At 37.0% G+C, this 23,923-nt stretch overlaps 1 protein-coding gene across 2 annotated transcripts in view; it reads right to left on the reverse strand.

The window, feature by feature from the left end:
• The window catches only part of LOC131033840 (structural maintenance of chromosomes protein 6B), a 171,816-nt gene that overhangs the window by 110,634 nt on the left and 37,259 nt on the right, over window positions 1-23,923 (reverse strand). For both annotated transcript variants that reach the window (XR_009103688.2, XM_057965132.2), the window contains exons 8-13: window positions 16,086-16,205; window positions 12,792-12,926; window positions 12,308-12,384; window positions 12,109-12,184; window positions 8,926-9,000; window positions 8,735-8,839 (exon numbers count right to left, since the gene is read on the reverse strand). Coding sequence is in view for 1 of the 2 variants with exons in the window: in XM_057965132.2 (XP_057821115.2) it covers window positions 8,735-8,839; window positions 8,926-9,000; window positions 12,109-12,184; window positions 12,308-12,384; window positions 12,792-12,926; window positions 16,086-16,205 (588 nt within the window). In the remaining variant the exon portion in view is untranslated. The remainder of the gene's footprint in view (window positions 1-8,734; window positions 8,840-8,925; window positions 9,001-12,108; window positions 12,185-12,307; window positions 12,385-12,791; window positions 12,927-16,085; window positions 16,206-23,923) is intronic.

The following is a 23,923-nucleotide window of genomic DNA, read 5'->3' on the forward strand; positions in this document are numbered from 1 at the left end:
CTACACAAAGGCGGTGCAATCTTCAAACGTTGTGCAAGAGTTTTTCTTACCACCAATGGACACCATCATAGAACAATATTCACCCGATGATCGAAGTTAAGCTTACACGTATAAAAGGCTCGGGCTAACCTTACAAAGTTAGTAACAATCAGCTACTAACAAAAGGTATGAGCAAGGGTTTGCACTATAAACAATCTCATCAATCTCTTTCATCTAAAAACTTGGAAGCAAATCTAATCTAAGTGAAGAGAGTGAGACCATGCAAGTCATAAAACAGCACAAGAATACACCAACAAATTGAACAATGTATTAAATTTGCTACTTCACAACTTATCGCAACAATCTCAAAATCAATCTCTCCTCCTTTACAAATGAGGGGGTCACCCCTTTATATACACTTCAAGCCACGACTACACGCAAAACCCTAATTAGGGTTTTCCCTGAAAGATTCCCCACACATGATGTAACAAGGTGGGAATCAACAATAAATACCCATATACAATTAATTACAATCCTGCCAAAAATGGCACCCATAAAGCATTAAATTATTAATTAACCATTACATTCAAAAAGTGCCCACTATGCAATGAATGCACCCTCATGCAAAAGATCACCCATTGTGCAATAAAGATTCCTCCATCCAAAACTACTCACACTGCCATAAATACCCATCATCCCCCATGCGACAGCTGCATGCAAAAGAATCAGCCATAATGCCTTAAATGTGAGGGCTACATGCAAAAAGATGCTCCACTACCTCAGCATGCGTTGACTTGGCTGCCACTTGGCAAGAAATCCTTGGAGAGAAAATTTAAAGAGAAAAAATTTAATCCACAAAGAATTTTTCTTGAAATTTTGAATTTTACCTTGTCTTGGAAGAAATTTTCCATCAAATTTTAACATCTATTTTTTAAGAGCTTTTTCAAATTAGGGTTCTAGTGTCCAGGAGAGAGAAAATTCTCTCACGAAGCCAATTCTATCATCATTTTGAAATTCATATGAATTTTGATGCCTGAAAATGGATTTTTCAAAAATTTTCCTAGGGGGAATTTTCTTTTTCAATCCACCCTTGACTTCGTTTTCCTTGCCTTGGAATTTGATCTCTAACCTTAGGCATGCAATTCACCTTGATGAGGAATTTGACTTGTTTGATCTTTTCCTTGGTACCCCTTCCCTAGCGCTCTGCTATGAACTTGGGTGCTATTTAGGCATGATGGAGGAATTTTGAGTGCTTGTTGTCTTTCCATGTCCCCCTCCATTTGGTGCCATAGCTTCTCCTTGGGTGCTAATTTGCTAGGGTGAAGGAATTCATGGTGTGGAGGAGAACTCTTTTGGCGCTATTTGGGCATGGTCAAGGAAAATGGAGGTGGAGGAAAATTCCTCCACTACCCCTCTTCTCTCTAGAGCACCAAACAACCTAGGCCAAGGAATTTCGCTTGTGCTTGACCAGACTTGCACATTTCCACATTGGCAAGGATTCTTAGTTGATTTCCATCCATACTTAGTCAATTTTCGACCATTTTCTAGATTCAATATGCCATATTTGGATTTGAAGTGGTTTTGTGCCAGACTTAAAAAAATTTCCATGTTTTCCACTTCTGGAATGGGCGTCCATATTTAACCAATTTTTTATCCATTTTGCCTACCTTTTGAATTTTCCGGATTGAGAAATGTTCAAGAATGCTAAGTCTTCAATGTCTGGCTGTGAAGAGCCTGCCAAAATAGACTTTCCAAAAATAGAAAATGTTACAAAATGTTAGGATCGGGGCAAAACAAGACACACGGGCAATTACTAAAAATAGAAAATAAAAATAGAAATTGCTAAAAATAGTAATTTTTATATTTGGCAAAATTAGACCAATCCAGGAGGCAATGAAATCCCTTAAAAATAGGAACTTTCTAAAAATAGAAAATTGCTCAGAATTCGCTCAAATTTCACATGCGCGTTCCTTAAAAGGTCCTGATTCCAATGCAACACTCAGTTTTTCCATAACCCTAAAGAAAAGGCCTCAAGTGAAACCCTAAAATAGACAAAACATCCTCAAACTGACCCCCAAATGTTGAGACATGGACCAACTAGGACTCGAACCTAGGACCTTCCATATGCTGCTGGAGTGCTCTATCACTGAGCTACTAGCCCCTCTTGGACCAATCCATCGTCGGTCCGGGTGTGGCTTATTTCCAACACCAACACCCCCCCTTAAGCCACACCTCTCGTGTGCTTGGGGCTCCTAGCTTGGACCTAGCTCTAATACCATGTTGAGACATGGACCAGCTAGGACTTGAACCTAGGTCCTTCCATACGCTGCTGGAGTGCTCTACCACTGAGCTACTGGCCCCTCTTGGACTAGTCCATCGTCGGTCCGAGTGTGGCTTATTTCCAACACCAACACCAAACACTTGCAAACTCGAAGAACTGACGAGACTGTTGCGAAATGACCCAAAAACCAAAACCAAAAGACCAATAGGGCCTAAAAAAGTAGGGGGTCCCTATTTGCAATGGGGTGATGTGTCATTAGGTCACAACAGGTACATTGCATCTAGACACACTGATGTGGAACTTTTTTGATTAGTTGAGTGGTCACTAGGATGCCATCTCAACTTGCACTTGTAGACTTGATAGATTATCATGAAGGAATGTTGAGCAATATCTCTTGATACTCAACATTATTCAGTTTGCTCAATGTGATGATGGTGATTGATCTTCTCTTATTCATCATCTACTTGATGAATGTTACACCTGGTTGGGATTAACTCCTCAATGTACTGGCTTTAATTCTTGGATTCCTGAAGGGAATTCAAGATTGTAAGACATTCTCTCATCATGTAAGTTATCTTTCCTTCATGCTCCAAGGTCCTTGACTTTGATCTCTGCTTTGCATGACTCAAGCTTGTTGTTGACTTGTCCTTGATTTCTTACTTAATCGCCTACAAAACAAACAAAAGGGTGTTAAATACATACAATACATACTAAATTTCACTTACCTTACACTTTTATATGCCTGATTTTGTTCTTGCTATAAGTTTGATGCTATGTGAATTTTCACATAAATCTGCCTTGATTTCTTTCCAAAATGGACAAAAAACTGCCTTCACTTGATCTTAAAACCTTCTCCCAATCAAAATCGCCTCCTTTACGTGAATTTTGATCAAATGTAATGATCAAAATGATTGTCAAATCGCTGATCTTGTGAAATTCGCCCTTCAAAATTATCGCCTTGAATGTATTTCGTTGTGCTTTGATCAAGAGGATGATTGATGAAAATCACTAAATTGCTGGTCTGGGTATATTTCAGAATTATGTTTGTTTGATTGCTTTGAAGTGTGACAAAATGAATCACAAATGCCCTCTTATATAGGCGCTGAAGGCTAAAAGTCACCACTTTTCACTTCAGCTTCTCATTAGGCCGACCTATTTAGACAAAATAAAAATCCTCTTATTGAATGCTTTTACCCTTGCTTATGCTAGCCGACTTATCATTGATTAGGAGATGGCAGCATTTGGCGGTTGATTTGCACAATTGACTCGGTATTAAGTGCTTCATTTGCACTAAGTTGGCGACTCAGAACCATTCAATTGCACAATGAACTTGATAAATTAACTCTCATTTGCACAAAAATTTATGTTTTGAACACTTCATAGTGAGTAACTTTTGTTTGCATAAGATCATTTTGCCTTGGGCGATGTTAAGTGATTTGTTTGGACTTTACAATCTTGGCGGCAATTTTGAGTTCATTTGTACTTGATAACATGAGCTGCCTTTTGATGTTCACTTGAACTTGAGGGCATGGGCAGCTTTCTTGAGTTCATTTGGACTTCTTCATCTGAGCGGCTTTTTGAGGTTCATTTGGACTTGATGAACTCAGCTGCTTTTTATCCTTCATTTGGACTTGAAGGCTGTAAGGAAAGCAGAGTGCGGAATACGCTCTCCTATCATCAATTCTAAGGGAGTATTTTAATTTCAGTTTGCAATACATTAAGATAAACACAGACAAAAGAACACCAGATAAAGACACCAGAATATACGTGAGAAAACCCTTGCGGGTAAAAAAACCCACCACCAAGAAGATTCCTTTATTCAGTAAACAACACGGTTACAATAAATTCTCAGATCTTCTTTTCAGACTCTGTTCTCACAACACGCAAACACCTCTCCACTCGGCTTCTTCAACTTCCATTGTAACGGCTACTTCCTCAACCACCTATATATATACCACACATTCCTCTGTCGGTTTGTATACCGATAGGCGATGTTAACCCGAACATTGGTCAGGAGATTCAAGGCATATTCCCAACAAAGGGTTGGGCGGTTTTTTTTGTGTGTTCATTTGGACTTGATGATCTTGGCAGCATTTCACCTTTCGTTTGGACTTAGAAGCTCTTTCGTTTGGACTCTGAAGCTTTTTCGTTTGGACTTAGAAGCTCTTTCATTTGGACTTAAAGGCTCTTTCGTTTGGACTCGATCAAAACCCCTTTCTCAAAACAGTGATTGGAGCTTCATTTGTACTTAGTGATTTGAGCAGTTTTCAGACCTTCATTTGTATTTCGGTGTTTTGCGCTTCGTTTGCACCATTTCATTTTGCATTTGGTGTGTACCTCTTTTCGTCATTAATCTCAAACTTGAATGGGGTGGCATTTTGACATCCATTTGTACCAAATTTGTTTCATGTTTCATTCATACTAATTCCAAGTCTTAAACTCTCCAACTTGAAGGGCGGAAATTTCACCTTCATTTGGACTAAATTGATTTCATGTTTCATTTGTACCACTTTCATTATGAAGTCTCAACTTGGAGGGGTCTAATTTTAACCTTCATTTGTACCAAGTTCATTCCTCATTCCATTCGTACCTCTATCAAATCTTGTTTCAAGGTTCCCATTTGCACAAATTTGAACTTGCTAAGCAATCATTCATCAAGATCAATCTTTTCAGCAAACTCATGCCTTAGTCTATTTTTCATCTCAAAATCCCAATTTGACGTATGCTATGATACTTCAAAATTTATCCATCCTTGAAAGCAATTTTGATGACTCTTCTCATTTTGACCTATATCAAACCAAAACCATAATTAATGCCATTCCAAACCCTAAATCTTTTTCTTGCAAATTGACAACTTTTAGCAACATTAACAACTTCAATCCTGATTTGACAAGACATATTACCTCTCACAAGCAAGGGCTAACAGCTACTAAACTTACCAAGCTAAGACAACCTAACTAAACACCTAAGCCTAAGCAAAAAAGTGGGGGTCCCCATTTGCAATGGGGCGATGTGGGAAAACATCACAACACATTGCAAGAAAGGCAGTGTACCTAAAACCCATAGCAGTGATGAATGCTCATTTCTAGAAACACAATGAACTTGCACCCTACCTGTAACAATGAATAGCCGTTTTCTGAAACGCAATGTATTAGCAACCTATTGGCAACACTGAATGGTAGTTGTTTGAAACGCAACGTACCTGCAGCCCATTGGCATTTATGAATGGCTATTGCCAATAGAGAATCCATTTCTTCTATAAAATAATAGCAGGAGAAGCCATGCAACCAAAACAGCACTGTTTTGTGGTCATCGCCTCTCAAAAACAACTATTCTGTCAATAAAAACTCTAATTATAATAACATTTTTATAAGCATGTTGTCCACAATTTATTCAATACGATCAGCGAAAGCGTGAGGAGCATAATGCATGTTAGCATTTTTCTGTTCAATTTTTCAAACCTGCAACCCAATGACAACAAGTAACAATTGTTGCCAATAGAGAATTCATTTCTTCCATAAAATAATACTGAGAGAAACTGAGCAATTGAAACGGCTATGACAGTCATTGCCTTTCCCAAAAATCTATACTGTCAATGAAATCCCCAGCCATAATTTGTAATGTCCCCGCTTTTGGGTTCTCTAGCAATGCAGTTGTTATTGACATTCCAAGTTTGTGTCGGCATAATCCAAAGGGTGTTTTGATATTTCCAATGAGCTCAGATGGTTTAGAGGAGTTAAATGATACTTTCAGATGTTATTTTCAGCTTCTGGTTTGGGTGATTCTTGGAGGGAGTTTCTATTTTTAGTAAATCACCCAGTCAGGCTCGTTTATCATCTTTCATCATCGGCATTATTCCTATGTTCGCCATTTCCGCAAGATGGGTGTACTATTGGCTATAATTTAATTAAATTTACTAAGGTTGCTATTTTAATTAAAACAGTTTAATGAGCACCTTAGTATTATAGCTCATTGAAACCGGGGCGAAAGGTTTTAAATCTTAGGCACATAAAATAGGGACCTTGTGTGTCAACTTATCATTATATTATTGAAAAGGTAATTTTCAGAATAAAATGGTAGTTTAAATTAATAAAGTGACTTTATTATAATGTCAACTTTAAATTATAACATAGTTTCTTTTTGGAGGGAAAATGAAATAAAAGAAATAAAATAAAGTATTTCTCTCAAAATAGGAAAAAGGCTATTATAAAAGGAGAAAAAAAGAAATTAAAATAAGATATAATTTCAAGTGAGGTGGTGGACTTGAAATTGGATTAAATTATATTGAATATTGGCTCCCATTTGGAAAACAATACAAAGGCATTATGAGAAGGTTTTTCATCATTAGATTATGCATTTTTTACCTCTTTGAGAATACTCTACAGCTGGGACTTGTTTCCAGCTCAATCTAAGGACGAAGCCCCTTGGATTTCTTGGTGTTGGATGAAAACCCAATCACCATTGTCAGGTGGTTTCACTCAGGAATCACTATGGAGTTTATTGCAGGTTCTTGGCATAATGGCAGCTAGGGTCTGCAGACAAATTCATATTATCAGCTGCATATTCATTCCAGAATGATACGGCAGGGTTTGAGGTTAATGGAGCCAGCCTTTGAGTACATATGCATGGCTATTTCACATATTTTTGGTGCTCAGATTTATTGGACAGAATTTCTATCGGGGTTTAGTGAAGCTAACTGGTTCAGACATGGCTCTTTCCCCACCATATTAGCACAAGATTTACATGAATAATATCAGTTGAGGCGGGTTATGGATTCTTCTCTTGGCAGGAGAATGAGATTATATTTGCAGCAACTACAGGTTCATCTTCAGATTTCATAACAGCAGCTACAGGTGCATAACAGTCCAAAATCGCATTAATCCTATGGCAACAAGCAAGGAGAATAACAGTGCATTGTTGAGGAAGCTTTGTCTAGGGGTTTGAAGCATCTTATGATCATTTTTGTAAGCGTATGTAAGTCTGAAAACATAAATCAGACCATATCCGCTGTAACCAAGCACTACCATTTCAATAAAGTGTCAAGCTTCTTCATCCGGGTACGTTTAAAGACGTTGAATGATTCTATTTCCTAAAACTTAAGTTGTATGCTTGCTGTTTACTTCATTTACAGTCATCTAATGGCATTATTTGGTGGTCATATTGCTATCCTTCCATCTTCATATCATGGCATAAACATATGTAGAAACGAAACATCAAAACACCAACCCAAACTTCTGAAAATCAAATCAGAAAATTCATCTCAGAACTCAAAAATACAGAAAAAGGAGGTTGCATGACAGCTGTTTGACAAAATGACAAACTTCCAAAACTAAAAAAAACAGGGCAGAACTACAAGGGGTTGTCCATAATTTATTCTAGTTAGTTAGAAGATGAGTGAGAAACATAAGGCTAATTGGCATTTTTCTATTCGATTGTTTTCCTTTTGAAAATGTAGAGGATCTCCATACAATGGTGACGAACTAGTTGCGCTAACTCCAAGTGCTAATTGTTTCATTGTCTATGTTGTCTTCTTCATACTGCTTTTAATCCTAGCCATCATGGACAATCAACACAAAGCATACACACAAGTTCTTCTAGTTCTTCTGCTAACATCCTACAACAGTTTATCATTCAGCAGCTATTTTCGAGCGTTACACCACCTGCTACTTGCCCAGGTAAGTGGTAACCACTCTGCTACGAACCTAAACAACTCTCCAACCCCAGGACTTGCTCATTTTCCCTCCCATTATCTCATTTTGAACTTATCTCTCTCATTCTCATTCAATACATCAACTGTTAGTATTCTCAACCTCCCTACCAACAATTTCCACAAAGTCTACAGCATACTTGACTGGTCTTACTCTCACATGAACACACCGGCATTGTTTTAGCAATCTCCTTGAAAGTTTTAGCATTTTAGAGAGGCCTTGTCTCCCTTGGCTTCTCCAAGCTCTTTGAGGTGATATGTTTTGTTTATTGTTCTATACTAGGCACCTTGGAATCTCTATCTCCTTCTTGTTATTCTCTCACATACACACTAGGTTGCACTTCTTGTAGACCTGTAAGTCACATTCATAGCTTTGTTATTGCTTTTACACACACACACACACACACACAATGTATGGTCACCGTAGTACACAAAAATGCTCCGAGGAATAACATAATGTTGAAAAAAATGAACATCAATAATGATCTTTAGTAGGAAAAATATGCTTGCAGATTAACATAAACAACAATGAAATATTTGCAACCATAGGTATAAATGGAAATAACGATCAAATGAGAATGAATCTGCATAGTCATTCTTCAATGTCTGAATGCTTGGAAAACAATATTGTTCAGACTTAGAACTTTGCATTACCTAGAATAATCGATTATTGTAATTGATTATTGAAGAATGAATACTCTACACTCATATCACAAACATGAAATGGGATGAAAAATTAAAGACTGACTGCATCAAAGGTTGCATACCACATGCGCTCCAATTGGTCCAATTGGTGGTTTGGTAAATTGACGATGACGATTCTCAATTGAACGCAAGAGAGAAAGCACTCTATCACCTCCAAATGCTGTCACCTGATTTCTAGGAGAGTCAATATTTCCGAAGAGGCCTGAAAGCATCTTTAATTTAAAATCAACAAAAAATAAAGATCATGTACTACCTTGTTGCTTTGCTGTCTTCTGAGAGTTTCAATATGTCTTTTGATATCCCGATACTTGCTTTGATTCTCTTCAACCTGCACCTCAACCAAAACCCCCATGCAACTCATCCATGAGCACACACAACCAGAAATCATAAGGATAAAAATGTCTCAAAATTTTCTAGTGTACAGAAAAAGAATATTGCATAATGGAAGCTTACAACACTGTTAGATCACAAATCTATGTGTACTTGAATAACTTTGTGCAATCTACTAAAGCATATACAATCATCACCAAAGTGAAAATTAAAATCAGATTTGAAGCTATATCTCCTTATATTGACATAGCCAACATAAACTCTACAGCCACAACAGTTTAATCTATTAGCTGAAATCTTATCCTAATTTGCCAAGAAATCATGGTCTGGTACTATCACTAAAATTGAAATGAACAGGTGCGTGATGGGCACAATTATAAATAAGAGTTAAGGGAACACCAATCCAAAGTTTCAGAATGATCTACCTTAAGTTTGTAAGCATGTGTTCAATCAGTCCATTCAAAATACATTAGAATCTGAAAGCCATATGTACTTGAGCATGAATGTGCAGACCTCTTGGATGCACAGAAAAATCTGATAAATCCCTTAAACTAAACTCCTCCTAAAGTTAAAAAAGTATATGACAAAATAAATTATTATCAAAAAAGGAAAGAAATAGAGCCCATTATTCAGTCAATTTCCATGGGCCACAAAGGAAAACCCTTTGAAAAGTCAAGTTGGTAAAGAAATCGATCAATCTCAAAAAGCTTTTACAGATAAACTGCTTTAACCATCCTGTAGCAACATTCTCTCAACAAATGTTCAGATAAACTCTTCCCTTTGAAACTGCTTCTCCAATTGGAAGAGGGATAAAAGACCAAATCTTAGAAAGATAAACCTCCACATTTGATATATAATTAATACTCGGCAAGAAATGTCAACTTTTTAAATTTTAAGCCTTATAAAAACGCTATGTGAAAAAATCTTCTAGAGAATCTTCACTTCAAGCCCATTCATTCAATTCAATAGATTCTTATCAAAGAAATGACCACATGCCTGAAAAGAAAACCACGATTCTTGCTTCCATGTAACGCTTATTTGAAGGCACCCTACATGGCATTTTCTGGTACCTAATCTATCACACAGCTTCAAATGCCATAGGCAAGGTAAAAGTGATCCACATGCATCAGCATTTTCACTACCTTGATAAGAGACAACCAGGAACCATTATCTTTTAAAACCAAGTTACACCTTGTTTGGAAAGAATGCGAGATATGAAGCTAACCCAAAGACTTCAGCAAGCAAAATGATCAAATCATCATTCACCAAGTAAAAAATATAGAGAAATGTCATCCTCACAATGTGCCAGCTTAGTTGTATTTGGATTAGGCTCAATTATAAAATTCAAAAGAAAACCTATTCATAACAGTACAGACCAAGTTTGCTAATTAAATTTTAGCAAATGGATAGTGGAAAACATACAACACATGCCCATACAATGTGAGTAAGAGCTAAAACAAATAATACACCAGATCAATTCGGGATATCATTGGTTGGATGCAACAAATGGACATAAGAAATAGGTATGAATTACAATGCATGAAAAAAATAATGCACTTTATAATAAATAACAAAGACTTGAAAAAGTTAGATTTTGTGGCATCACCACTGCAAAGATCGATGCAAGAAAAACACCACACACATAATTTGTCCTCACAATCCCATACCTCGGTAGTTTTCACTTTTCAGAATGTTTCCTCAGGCATCTAAGGTTAATGATACCTTGGTCCATAAACACAGCTTGAGAACAGAAGAAGGTCCGAGAATATTTCCATAATTCAAAACAGACACAAAACACTAAAAAATAATATGATTATAATCCAAAGCACAAGAAAAGGACTTTCCAACAAAGACTCCTGATCGAGATGAAATGTCAAGGCATGGTTTCTTCCTTGGCTTGGGTCATGAGGACAAAAACTAGGGAAAAATAATTTGGATAACATTCAAAAGTTAATATAGAAAAAAATTTGATGCAAAACCATATTGTTTATTAAATAACACAAAATCTAAGGATAAATAATTTGGACAATATTTGTAAGTTAAAAACTTAAAAGAGAAAAAAAAATTTAAAAAAACGACATTGTTTAACAAATAATGCACTAAAGTGCGAACCACTCTTTTCAATCACCAATCTCAATATGAAAAGCAAATAACTTTCCATTCAACTGTTAACAAACAACAATATGGCTCACTTCGTGAGCATTGTAATCCTTCAAAGCTTTTCTTATTAACTTGGTAATCTCCCACAATATTGGCCTCTGTTATTCAGTATATTCATATGTGATATGGCTAAGGATTTAAGGAAATGGCAAATGAAAATTTAATATTTGTAAAAGTATCTAAAAGAAATTAATATTTGCAAAGCTATCTTAAACAACATTTGCACAGCTCAGGTTCATTAGAGTTTTCCGGCTTACTGACAATTTTCCAAGCTACAAAGCCCCCACTAAAGCCTATCGGCTAATTATACAAGGAAAATGAGAAAGAAAAATAGCATAATAATGTGTCCACATTAGATTAATAAAATAGAAGATCTATTTGTGAGAATGTGTGGTTTAGCTTACCCAAAGAAAAAAATTCTTTCTCAAAAGAGTACCTTCATCAAATACATTATTTATTTTTATTTATATGATATTGTATTAATCATGTTCAAGTGAAGTGTGGCCTTTGCCCGTATCCAAAATGACATTGGAGGATTGATCATCCTAAGGGTGCCACTTATTGTGTTGAACACGTTAACACCATATCTTTTTCATAAAACTGATCCTCTGCATGTTGTCAATGTAGTTTTGGGTTTCAGCTGGTTAACTATGATGGCAACCTTGACCTATATCCACTTCATTGACATAGGAATGCCAACTGTCAAAACCAATTCACTTAAAAAACACAGATCTGCACACATCCATGGCCTTGACCAGTCACAAATTGTTGAAATAATACAATGTTATAAAAATTGATCACTTGAGCATATAGCACATTCAATGAATTATAGCATTACACCCTCTAGTACAATGCACACACTCTTATAGATAACTTCCTTTATTCCCACAGATTTAAACACCATGAATCATTAAAAGGTAAAAATGAAAGACAGGGCCATGTCTACCTCTGAAGCAATAGTCTTGACATTTTCCATGGCTGATGCTACTCTTCCATTCAACAAATGTTCCTCATTGCGTAGCCTGAAAAGCCAATGACGATACTGTAAGGCCAAACTACATTAAAACATGACACTGCAATTTTATAATGTCCTTTCTATTTCTATCATATAACCAATAGATTAATGAAGATCAAGTAAAATCAACCTTTCAATCTTTAAATTTGCTTCATCCACTTCTTCCTGGACCTTTTTGAACCTCCTTTCTCTTTCAGTTTTTTCTGCCTACAATTATTAACCACACAGTAAATACAACATAGGGAGAAGAATAAGAAAAGTTGCAAGGCAAGCCCCACAGGTATTAAACATTCAGATGCTAACAAACATAACAAAAATTCAACCATTTGTAAATTAATAGATAAATAATTGGATTAGGCATTCAACAATGGTTTAAGTAAATATTATTATCACAATGCAGAATGCTTTTAAGGATAGAATTGTGATCATAAAGATCTTAATATCATGCAAAATAATGGATAAGTAATTGAAAATATCATGCAAGATATCAAGAATGAGAGTTTGTGAACATCTAAATCCTAGTACCATGCAATCTAAGATTCATCACCTTAAAAAGTTGTTTTGCATCTGATTATCAATGTCCAAAGGAAAAGATGCAACAACAAAAAACACACCTGGGTGGTCCTAACGTGTCGTTCTTGAATATCAAATATCTGTTGTTGCAGAAAGCGAACACGATCGTGCATCCTTTGAATAACAGCTTTCCTCCTATCTAATTCCTCCTCAAGCTCAACTCTATCTCTGGTTGCCTGAAAACAATCAATGAAAGAGTGTTAATTTCGAAAAGGCAAGAGAAAAAAACCAAATAGCCACTACTAGAATAAAGTATCTAAGTTAATTGTTTCCATTCCAATACACATGAGTAAATCAAACGCATAGAAAATCTTTAGAAGTCCTCTTGAGTGACAAACAACATCCAGATGATGCATGGCTAGGGCATAAGCATTCCCATGTACCCATGAAGTTTACAAAGTAAATCTTGGAAATATATATATAATGAAATCCTTTGGGTGCCAAACAACATCCAAATGATGCATGTTTAGGGCACACCTATGTATCCATGAAGTTTCATAGGAGGAATATATATATTATGAAATCCTTTGGGTGCCAAACAACATCCAAATGATGCATGACTAGGGCATTCCTATGTATCCATGAAGTTTAATAAGAGGAATAAATATATATATATATATGATGCTAGAACCAATACACAATACGAACACAGCCAGAGGCAAATAGTTTTCCTCAAGCATGTCAGGTGAACGAGTTTCAACTAATGGATGAAAAATTCAAGTCAACAATCAATAATCCATCAAAAGCACTTACTGACAATTAAAACAAAATCAGCAAAGGAAACTTAATTTATCCATTAAATACTGTCAAGCTCTAAGGTAAGCATAGTAACTAGAATAACTCTGTAAGTAAGGTTCAAGTTCAGAGCAATCTCTTGACAAGAAACTGAAAAACGAGTATCACCTCTTCCTCTGTTGATCAGAATTCAAAACCATTTAATGCATTGAAATGCTTGGGTTATAATCAAGTCTAAACAAACCAAAATATTGGTTTAGTATCTCCTTGACCCCCAAAACGACTCAGAAGGATTGTGAAATTATAAAATGCAAAATTGTAGTTAATACCAAAAATTTTGGAGAGCCTAAATAATTTCAGGTTAGCATCTACTTTAGACAGAATTGACCCCAAAAAAACTCAGAAGGTCTATGAAATCATAATTTACAATATTGTAGTTAATACCAAAAAACTTTAGAGATCCAAAAACTTGTGCTTTTATGAATTTCAAATTACAATAAATCTTCTCAATTTCTTGAATAAAAACTTGTCTCAGAGATTTTCAAATTTCAAATCGGCTCACTTATCTTCTATTTTTATATTCTTTTCTAGAAATAGCAATAAAAGAAGTGTTATTTGAAAACACATTGAGGAAAGAGACAAGTAGAGTATGCTATAGTTTCACATCTCTTCTTAGAAATTGCTACCTTTTGTCACATGAGCATAGCAGAGAACAGATAATGATAGATTCATGTCTCTTATCAAAGATTCCTTTTGTAATCGCATGGGAAAATAATTTGCATCTCTTCTCAATAACATAAAACCTTCTGTTCTGATATTGTTTTCTTTATGTATAATTTATAATTGTATTTTGATTTATTCATGGTTAATTTCAATGCAACTCTGTAGATATGTTTAAGTTGTAAATATGAGCTTCAGGTTGTCATTGATGTCAAATTTGTAAACCAGATGTGCTATTATGTTGTTCTCTGAGTCCGGAAGTAGTTTTGTTATTAATAGTTGACATAAATGTGTAAAGTATGCACAAATGTTGTGTGGACATATGGAAACTATTTTAGGGTGTCTTGGATGGCAAATATTGATAGTATGCTGTGTTTTCGGAGCTTTGATGTTGGTTAGTTTGGTCCGGAGGTGGAATGTTGCTACCTGTGACTTTTCCAGTGAACAGTCTGGCTGCTGAGTGTTTTGGTCTGGTCTGTGCCAGAAATATATCAGATGATGTTGAGGATGGTTGCGATGGTTCTACTGATACATTATGTTGACTTTGAGGTTGTCTGCATGTTGTGTTTTTGGTCCAGATTGAAGTTTGAGTTTGGAATATCGGTGTAAGCTAAAAGGTTCTATTTTGGGGGTCGACCTAAGGAGTTTGGTCAAGGTGGTTGCATATGGTGCTATTTTGGAGGTGTCTGGAAGGTGTGCTGACATGGTGTGGTCCTCCACAACTTTCATTTTCCTTTTGGATTTGCATTGGAAATTATTATTGAGGCAGACAGTTGCTTATACATATTTCATCTACCCTTGGCCAACTTAACAAATGTTCTAGGTGTTGCGGTCGATATATGTAGGTCAGAATCATCATAAGGAAAGATAGAGAAGTTGTGTATATAGTGCGAAGATATACAATGATCTGGATGTGTGACAGAGTGGAGATGAAGGATGTTTCAAATGTGCTTTAACTAGTTAACTGTAATCAACAATCCAGTAAATGCAATTCTTTGACAGTTCAATCTTTGATATTGCATTATAATTGAGACTATGTATCTTGCCCTAAAGAAGTGATCTTCAACTATGCAAGTTTTCGTATCTTGCCCTAAGGTTGTGCAGCTTAGCTTGCTAGTCCCTTCCAGAGGAGTGAGCTACCTGGCCTGTGGCCTAAATCATTGTAAACATTGATATCTATATCGTGAGTGTAATTCTCACCATGGTTTTTCCCTGTTTGGGTTTCCCAGGTAAAATTTTTGGTGTACTTGTGTGATTGTTTTTGCTGTTTCTGTTATATGCTTTCATGCATATGGTGGATAGAATGAATATTGCGCTAAAGGTTTAATCTGATCAAGTTTTTTAAGTGTATGCTGATTCACTGATTCAACCTCCCCCCCCTCCCCTCCCCATTCCTCCCCCTCTCAGCATCTAGTAGTGTTCAACAGTTTATGCTACAGTTGTAATTAATCAATTCTATTGGTGACACATTAAGCTCCTACAAGTTAGTTACCGTACATCAGCTTAATTCTCTATACTAGCAGCTTTTTCAGCCTCTTCTAATCACTCTTAAGTTCAATCAAAAAAATGATTTGTCCATTGGGATAAAGTTATAAAGAAAAAGCCATTAATAGAAGGCCAGTCAAAAGAGACTCAAGAGAGACAATCTATTATGGAAAAACCAAATGAAATCTCACTAAAGATGAGAGATATTCCAAGTTCATAAAAGATTAAATGTGAACCACAGATTTCATCTATGTATTCAAGCAACATATTAAGTGAAGTGATTAGAATGCTCGGCAATATGTTGAGTGGTACATTAAAACCAAATTACAAAATGGAAAGTCTATATAAAAAGGCATATTCTTGAATAAATGTTTTTGAAGGTGATAAAAAATAACCTGTGAAAGATTTTGCTGAAGCTCATCTTGAGATTTCTTTAATTGTTTTGTTTTCTCCATCATCGAAGCAATAGTAGCTTTCTTTTCCTGTTGAACCACCTCCATCTCTTGTATTTTCATCTGCAATAAAATGATCTCTAGTAAGAATTGGTAAAAGTTATGGATAATTTTCTCAACTTTCTTTTGGGATCCATTTCTCACATACAATTTTATATATAATAAATGAATACAGCTTTTAATTTCCAAAGATAAACTTTTCCTCATCTGTCGACATTAATATAGCTTTCTTCCCTTCTTTCATTCATTCTCCCTTCCTATTCTCGACAGTTTACTCAAAATCTGATATACTACCACCAATATAGCCCTCCAGAAAAAAGCCAAATACTATTAACAATGGAATTTGCGCATTTCAATTTTTAGTATGCTCTAAATTTAAAGACATTCAAATGTTTCAAGGGCCCTTAATATTCAAGATAACATTATCCTTGATGGTCAGGGAAAATTAAATTAGAAATAGTTGATCACAAAACTATATCTACTAATATTAGCATTTCAACTGATATATAAGTTCAAATTAGTGTTGAGCCTTCTATCAAAAAACAAAATCAAACTGAGCAGATATGATTAAATAATGATATTTTTAAGCTATCCCAATAACTGATATATCTTTTCTCAGCAAGGTTCCCCACATTTCCTTGAAAATATCACACCTTTTTCAAAACATATTTGACCGACATTTTTGTTACATCCCTTTTTACATGGATGAATTTATGTTGCTTAGTGATTTATATTGCTAACATTGCAGATGATATGTACATCAGAAGGATGAATAATTTTGGCATGTATGTTTATATTAATGACTGGTTTATATATTTTTATTTAATATGTAGAATTATGGATGGATAAGATTCAGCCTAACTACATGTTTTGTGTCTAAGTGGGTGCAGGATAGCTAACGCCCTCAAAAGGGAGGGAGAGTATCATCAAGGAGAGGAATGTAGACCTTGGAAGAGGACAAAATTGCCATTGAAGCCTAGAACCTTGAGATAAGTTGGCTTGGCTTAGCGGTTGCGGTTTCCTTAGTCCAGGAAGTCAATTTATGGCATTGTCAATTACTTGATCTACTTCCAAGTTCCCAAGCCTTTTGAAACTTGGAACCTTGGAATCCTGAAATTCCAAGTTCCCAAGCCTTTTGAAACCTAGAACCCCAAAATCCCAAAATTTCAAGTTCTCAAGCCTTTTGAAACCTAGAACCCTGGAATCCTAAAATTCCCAAGTTCCCAAGCCTTTTGAAACTCGGAACCCCAAAATCCCGAAATTCCCATGTTCCCGACTCCTCTCCCCTAGTGGCAAAGCCCGACTTCCAACGACTTGCCACATTTCCAAATGACGTGATCAACACTCAAGGCTCTTAATGCACCACCAACCCCTGCGACTTGTCTACTTTCTTCCATGGAGCTACAAAGGCGCATTTAATGTTTTTTGCAAGATTGCCATCAAGTAGAGTATAGGGCCATGCTTATTTATGGTTACTTGATGGCCTTCATGTCAGGCATGCATGCTCTGACTTTGGAATGTCAGGCAATCCACCTTCTAGAAGTACTTTTCTTCTTGGGATTGCCTTGTGAGGGTATGGCCAAGTTGCTTGCATGTACACCATGTCAGGCCTGTGCACTTCCCTGCCTTCCCTGACTAACATTCCTTTGTGCACACCAAAGTCAAGGGTTCCCCTCCTTGACCATTGGTCTCTCCTATGCGACCAACTTACTATATATAGGCTATTAAGCCTCATTGTAAAGGGTTCTCTCCCTGCTGGCTTGAGCTATTCTTATGCTCTTTCACTTCTCTTGAAGATTTGTATATTTCTTGCATTTTTGCAACAATAAGTTTGGCCATTGGCCTTAAGAATGAATTGAAATTTTCATTCTTGCTTCCCTTCAACTCATGCATGTTGTGTATGTTTCCTTACCTTCGTTATAAGTGTATGTTTTGTGGCTTTCTCTCATGTATATGTTGTGTTAACTTGTTTTCAAGTGTGACTTGTGAGAAACCTTCTCCCCTTTGACATTTAGCAAATTCTAACCTTCATATATGTGTTAGGTGTCATTCATGCAACTGAAGTTTGTACATCTTCAGGGTATTTCAATTGATTCGTTATGTCATTTCGGGTGGGGAGAGGAACATCTCTTATCTTGGTGCATGACCTCCTTTCATTTAGGAATTTCCTTCTTCCCCTTCCCTCTACAAGCTGTTAGGATGAGTTTAGAAGTAGAATTTGGAGTGTTGAGCTGGTTCAACACCTACACTTGGATTGAGAATGAAGTCGGCCTTCTCTGAAGATTCAACCTCATTGCGCAAGGTCCAACACTTTGGGATTGTTTCCATGTTTTACAGGGTTGCAGAGTTGATAGCTCAGTAAGGGTACAAACTTTTGTGACAATAATAACATTGACATTTCAATGTGGAAGAGTTTTTTCATTGCTTCCTTTTCTGATAAAGGGGAGAAAGTTTTGATTTCAATACACAATAAGAAAAACCCTCAAAGGTCCCAAAATGGTTAAGGTTCCATTTCCTTCACCTATATTTATGAAATGATGAAGCCTTAAAGGCAATAGGAAATACCATTGGACCATAAAAGACTTGGGCTTTGCCCAAAGAAAAATTTTAAAAACTATTGTCTCTCATCTTTGTGTGGAAGTTGATCTTCTTAATGCGCTTCCTAAGGCCATTAACCTGAGAATGAAAGATATAGTTTACTCTCAACAAAGTGAGTATTAATGCATCCCATTGAAATGCAATTTTTTCCCAAAACACAACATTTCCAAAGGAACTGCCCTAAAAGACACAATCTCTTCAACAGAAAAGGGGCCAAAATAAAGACTTTCAAAAATCTAGAAGGAAAGGTAACAGGCACAAGAAAATCCAGATACTTCTGTAAAAATCCCTTTTCCATTAATCCCTCCTTTGTCTTGTTCTAAGATGTTGCTCCCACAGAAAATTTAGGGACCTATCCGGATTTTAAGGCAGATGAGGGGTTTGAAGAGGTGATGTTACCTAAAGGCAAAGCTGATAAAGAATATTTAGTACCAGCCTTTAACGATGGAAATGAGGTGAAAGAATATGAAGCCCTTTCTTCTGCTATAATTAGTCAAAAAATTAAATGAAGAAAGAAGAATGCTGAAAATAGATCCAAAGAGATATCTAAGAGCATTGCAGCTGGCAAGCGATCCACCTTAGATTTCACACTGAAAGCTAAAAGAAGACCTAGTAAACATTAATGGTCCTCATGTAGTATTTTAGAGGCTTTGTTGATAAGCTGTGTTCCAAACTTCCAGCTGATCTGATTTTTTGTTTTTTGAAGACTTGTCTTCTCTGTAGTACCTGATATCTCTGTCAGTATTGCTGCTGCAATATTTGTGATACTGATATTTTATAATAAAGATAATTCTTGTTTAATTGTTCTGGACTTCATATCATTAGACATGCATTCCACAGAACAAGAAAACTGAAGTGAAGAAATTTAGCAATTTAAGTTCAAGAATTCTTTAATGCCAAGAAGCATTCTACAGTAGCAGTAAGGCATGGCACATCATGTCGTAACCATGTATATAAAAACCCATTAACTTAACTTTTACAGACATTTACACATAAAATAATCAATATTTAATAATAAGCCTATACAGTAGCAGTAAGGCATAGAGCATCTGAGCATCATGTCACAACTGTGTAAGTAAAAACCCATTAACTTAACTTTTACAAACAATTGCACATAAAATAATCAATATTTAATAATAAACATAATATTAATTAGTAAACATTATTGAAATCTTAAATACATCTATCTAAAATGTTTAGAAAAAAATGATCTTATTGATCATAATAAATCTAAGTTCCCAGATTCTTCTGGAAAAACGCTGGGTCCTGGTTCGGTTCTGTCCAAATTCTGGTCCTCTGGAAATTCTCTCCAAATTCGTCTAGGGTCCTGAATTTGCCCTATGGGTTCACTTAGAAGGACCTGGAGCGAATTTTGGGGAATTTCCAGCGAATTTGAAATTCAGTGGCAGAACGCAGGCCGAATTAGAAAAATAAATTGAATGAATGATTCAATAATCGGATAATCACATTGAACTATACACACACGTATATATAGAGGTTACAAGACGATGTTCTATAATTAGAACATAACGTTAAAGTAGAAGGCTAAAGAGCTAAATGCTAAATTAAGCGTGAAAGCTAAATTAAGCTTAAAAGCTAATTACATAAAAAAAGTAAATGACCATTAACCAAGGAACTCAAATTAGGTGACTAACATAGAATTAAATATTCTAATACCCTCCCTTAATGGTCATGCTATCTATCACACCAAGCTACCCTCTAAATTTGAGAAACTTTGTCGGGCTCAAGGACTTGGTGAGGATATCTACAGTCTGATCTTCTGTAGGAATGTACTGCAATATCTCTAATCCATCTTCAACATGCTAGCGGATGAAATGACAATGAAGCTCCACATGCTTTGTCCGCTCATGGAAGACTGGATTTTTGGCTAATTTTAGAACACCTTGATTATCACAAAACAAGGGAGTAGGTCCTGGTTGAGACATTTGCATGTCTGCAAGCATCCTACATAGCCAAATTGCCTCACATGCTGCCTTAACAGTTCCCTGATACTCAGCTTTGGTGGAGGAAAGAGCTATTGCCTGTTGCTTCTTGCCGGTCCATGTGACTGCACCTGTACCCAAACTGAAAACATACCCAGAAGTTGACTTTTTGTCATCAACGCAACCTACCCAATCTAAGTCTATGAAACCAACCAGTTTAGGATCTTTGCTTCTGTTGTACAAAATGCCAAAATCAAGAGTGCCCTTCACATATCTAAGCACACGCTTCGCTGCAACCCAATGTTCAACTTTTGGGGCTGACATGAAGCGAGAAATATAGCTCACAGCATAACTGATGTCAGGTCTAGTGGCGGTGCGATAGATTAGGCTGCCCACTAGTTGCTTGAATGAAGACTCATGCACTACGGTGAATCTGATTTGGCTGATAATTTGAGCCCTATTTGCATAGGTGTAGATGCAACTTTACAATCTTGCATTCGAAACTTATCCAATAGGCTCTTGACATACTTTGACTGAGAAATGAATATGTGGTTATCAGTCTGCCAAACCTCTACACCGAGACAATAATGGAGAAGTCCCAAATCTGTCATATCAAAATGCTGACACAAATTTTGTTTGACCTGCATGATCAGATGTGCTGGTGTTCCTTACTGGCAACCTTGAAACCTGGAGGCTGCGTCATGTAGACTTCAATCTGCAAATCACCATTGACAAAGGCACTCTTGACGACCATTTGATGGACTTTCCATCCAAATTGAGCGGAGAGAGCGAGGACAAGCGTAATGGTACTCATCTTGGTTGAGAAAATGTCTCCTCATAGTCGATGCCCTCCTTCTGTGAAAACCCTTTTGCCACCAACCAAGCCTTGGACTTATCAAGGCTTCCATTAGCTTTATACTTGACTTTAAACACCCATTTGCAGCCAATGGGCTTCTTTCCTAGAGGAAGATCGGACAATACCCAAGTGTTGTTTTTCAGAAGACTATGTTGCTCAGCTGCCATAGCCTTTTCCCATTCAGGTACACCTTTAGCCTCTATATATGTTTGAAGCTCATAAATACTGTGAATGTTGGCCAAAAGAGCAAAATTAACTGTGTGTTGCTTGCTCTTACCTCTAACAGATCTACCCTCAATGAGCTCATCATCATGAAGATGACCAATGGTCTTGGCCCACCACTTTGGCCGGAGAGTAGAAGTACCAACATCAGCTGCAGGATGAAGATTACCTTGAATATCTAGAGCAAACTCCTCTGGATGTGGATCTAAAAGATCCTAAGAAAAGTCGGGGGGGTGCAATGTCATGCCTGAGAAAGCCCACAACTTCAAAGCCAACTGAATCCCTCCCATTGGGTGGAGCTAAGGGAAGACGAACACCCATACTTACAGCCTTTGGAGGCTGATCCTCAGTACTCAAATCAAGAGAGGAAGGCTGAAAAGGCCCTCTTTCTTCATCAAATACTACATCTCGACTGAATATGAGGTGATTAGTGTCTATATCAATCAGTCGATATGCCTTGTGGTTGTCACTGTAGCCGGTGAACATCAATTTCTAACTCTTTGGATCCAATTTGGTGCGCTTGGCATCCGGAATCCAAACATAAGTTGTAGAGCCAAAAACTTTCAAATGATTGATTTTGGGCTTCCTGTCAAAACAAGCTTCCTCTGGAGTCATCTTCTTAACGGCCTTTGTGGGAGACCGGTTCAAAAGGTAGATTGCAGTGAAGACCGCTTCCGCCCAAAAGTGTTTTGGAACATTTCTATGCTCCAACATAGACCGAGCCATCTCAATGACTATACAGTTCCTGCGCTCAACAACACCGTTTTGTTGTGGAGTGTAAGGTTTGGTAAGTTGATGCTTAACACCATGTGATGCACAAAAGTTGGTGAACTCTGTAGAACGAAATTCCTCTCCATTGTCGGACCAAAGAGTGACTATCTGACAGCTAGACTCTTTTTCCACTAAGGCCTTAAATGTCTGAAACATGGTGAACACCTCTGATTTCTGCTTAAGAAAATAATCCCACATGCGTCTGCTGAAATCATCAACAAATAATAGAAAATACCTGCATCTAGTGACTAATGGAGTGTCCATGGGACCACAGATGTACGCATGAACGAGATGTAAGACCTTGGATGCTCTCCAAGCGTCTCCATCTGAAAACGGAGTCTTATGCTGCTTTCCAGCTTGACACGCTCCGCAAACTCCATGATTCTAAGTTTGAATCTCAGGTAATCCTATGACTAGATCCTCTCGAACCAACTGAGAGAGATAGTGAACATTGAGATGCCCATATCACTGATGCCAAAGAGTGTTGATGGAAGTACTCCTAGTTGCCATGGCGAGGTCCTGAGAACCAGTAGAATCAACAAGTCTATAAAGACCACGATCCTCAATACCAACTGCAACTATAGTGCGAGTCTCCTTGTCAACAATGCTGCACCTGTGCAACCCGAAGAAGACATCCAGCTGTGGTGAATGATGCATAATCTGACTGACTGACAATAGATTGAGCTTCATACCAGGTACAAAGTATACATTGAGGAATATTAAATCCCTCCCACCAAATGAAATCTAAACGTTCCCCTTGCCAACAACAATCTACTCTTTGCCTCCACCAAAGATCACTGAATCAGTGAAAGGCATGTACTCTGTAAACCAATCCCGACAATGTGTGAAATGTCAAGAGGCTCCAGAGTCAATGTACCAGGCTGATGATTGAACATCATCAGAGGAGGTTTGGGCCATGAACGCATAGAATGCAGATTCAATCTGATCAGGATGCAAGGCAGAATTGGCTTTCTGCTTGGACCCCCCATGCTTGGATTGTTGGGATGCTATCAATTTCCGGCAATCTTTCACCAAATGGCCATATATATGACAGTAGGAACACTGTAAGCCCTTCTTTTTGGAAGACTGTTGAGGTTGACCTTGATCTTGTCCATTCTGTTGGAAGGACGGAGCTTTACCCTTGTACTTATGCGAAGCTGAGGCTATGAAAGCCTGTTCAGTGGATGAACTAGCGCTGCTTCCAAACTGTTGCTTCCATTGATCCTATTGTAGCAGCTTGTTGCAAAGATCAAGAAACTTCAAATCAACACTAGTAGAGGAGATATTGAGTGTATTAATGAGATACTCGTAGGATCTGGAAAGGCTTTTCAACGTGATCACTACCATATCCTCTTCCACCATGGTTGGGCCTATAGCTTCCAACTGATCAC

This window comes from Cryptomeria japonica, chromosome 9, assembly GCF_030272615.1.
Source record: "Cryptomeria japonica chromosome 9, Sugi_1.0, whole genome shotgun sequence".
Lineage (NCBI taxonomy): Eukaryota > Viridiplantae > Streptophyta > Pinopsida > Cupressales > Cupressaceae > Cryptomeria > Cryptomeria japonica.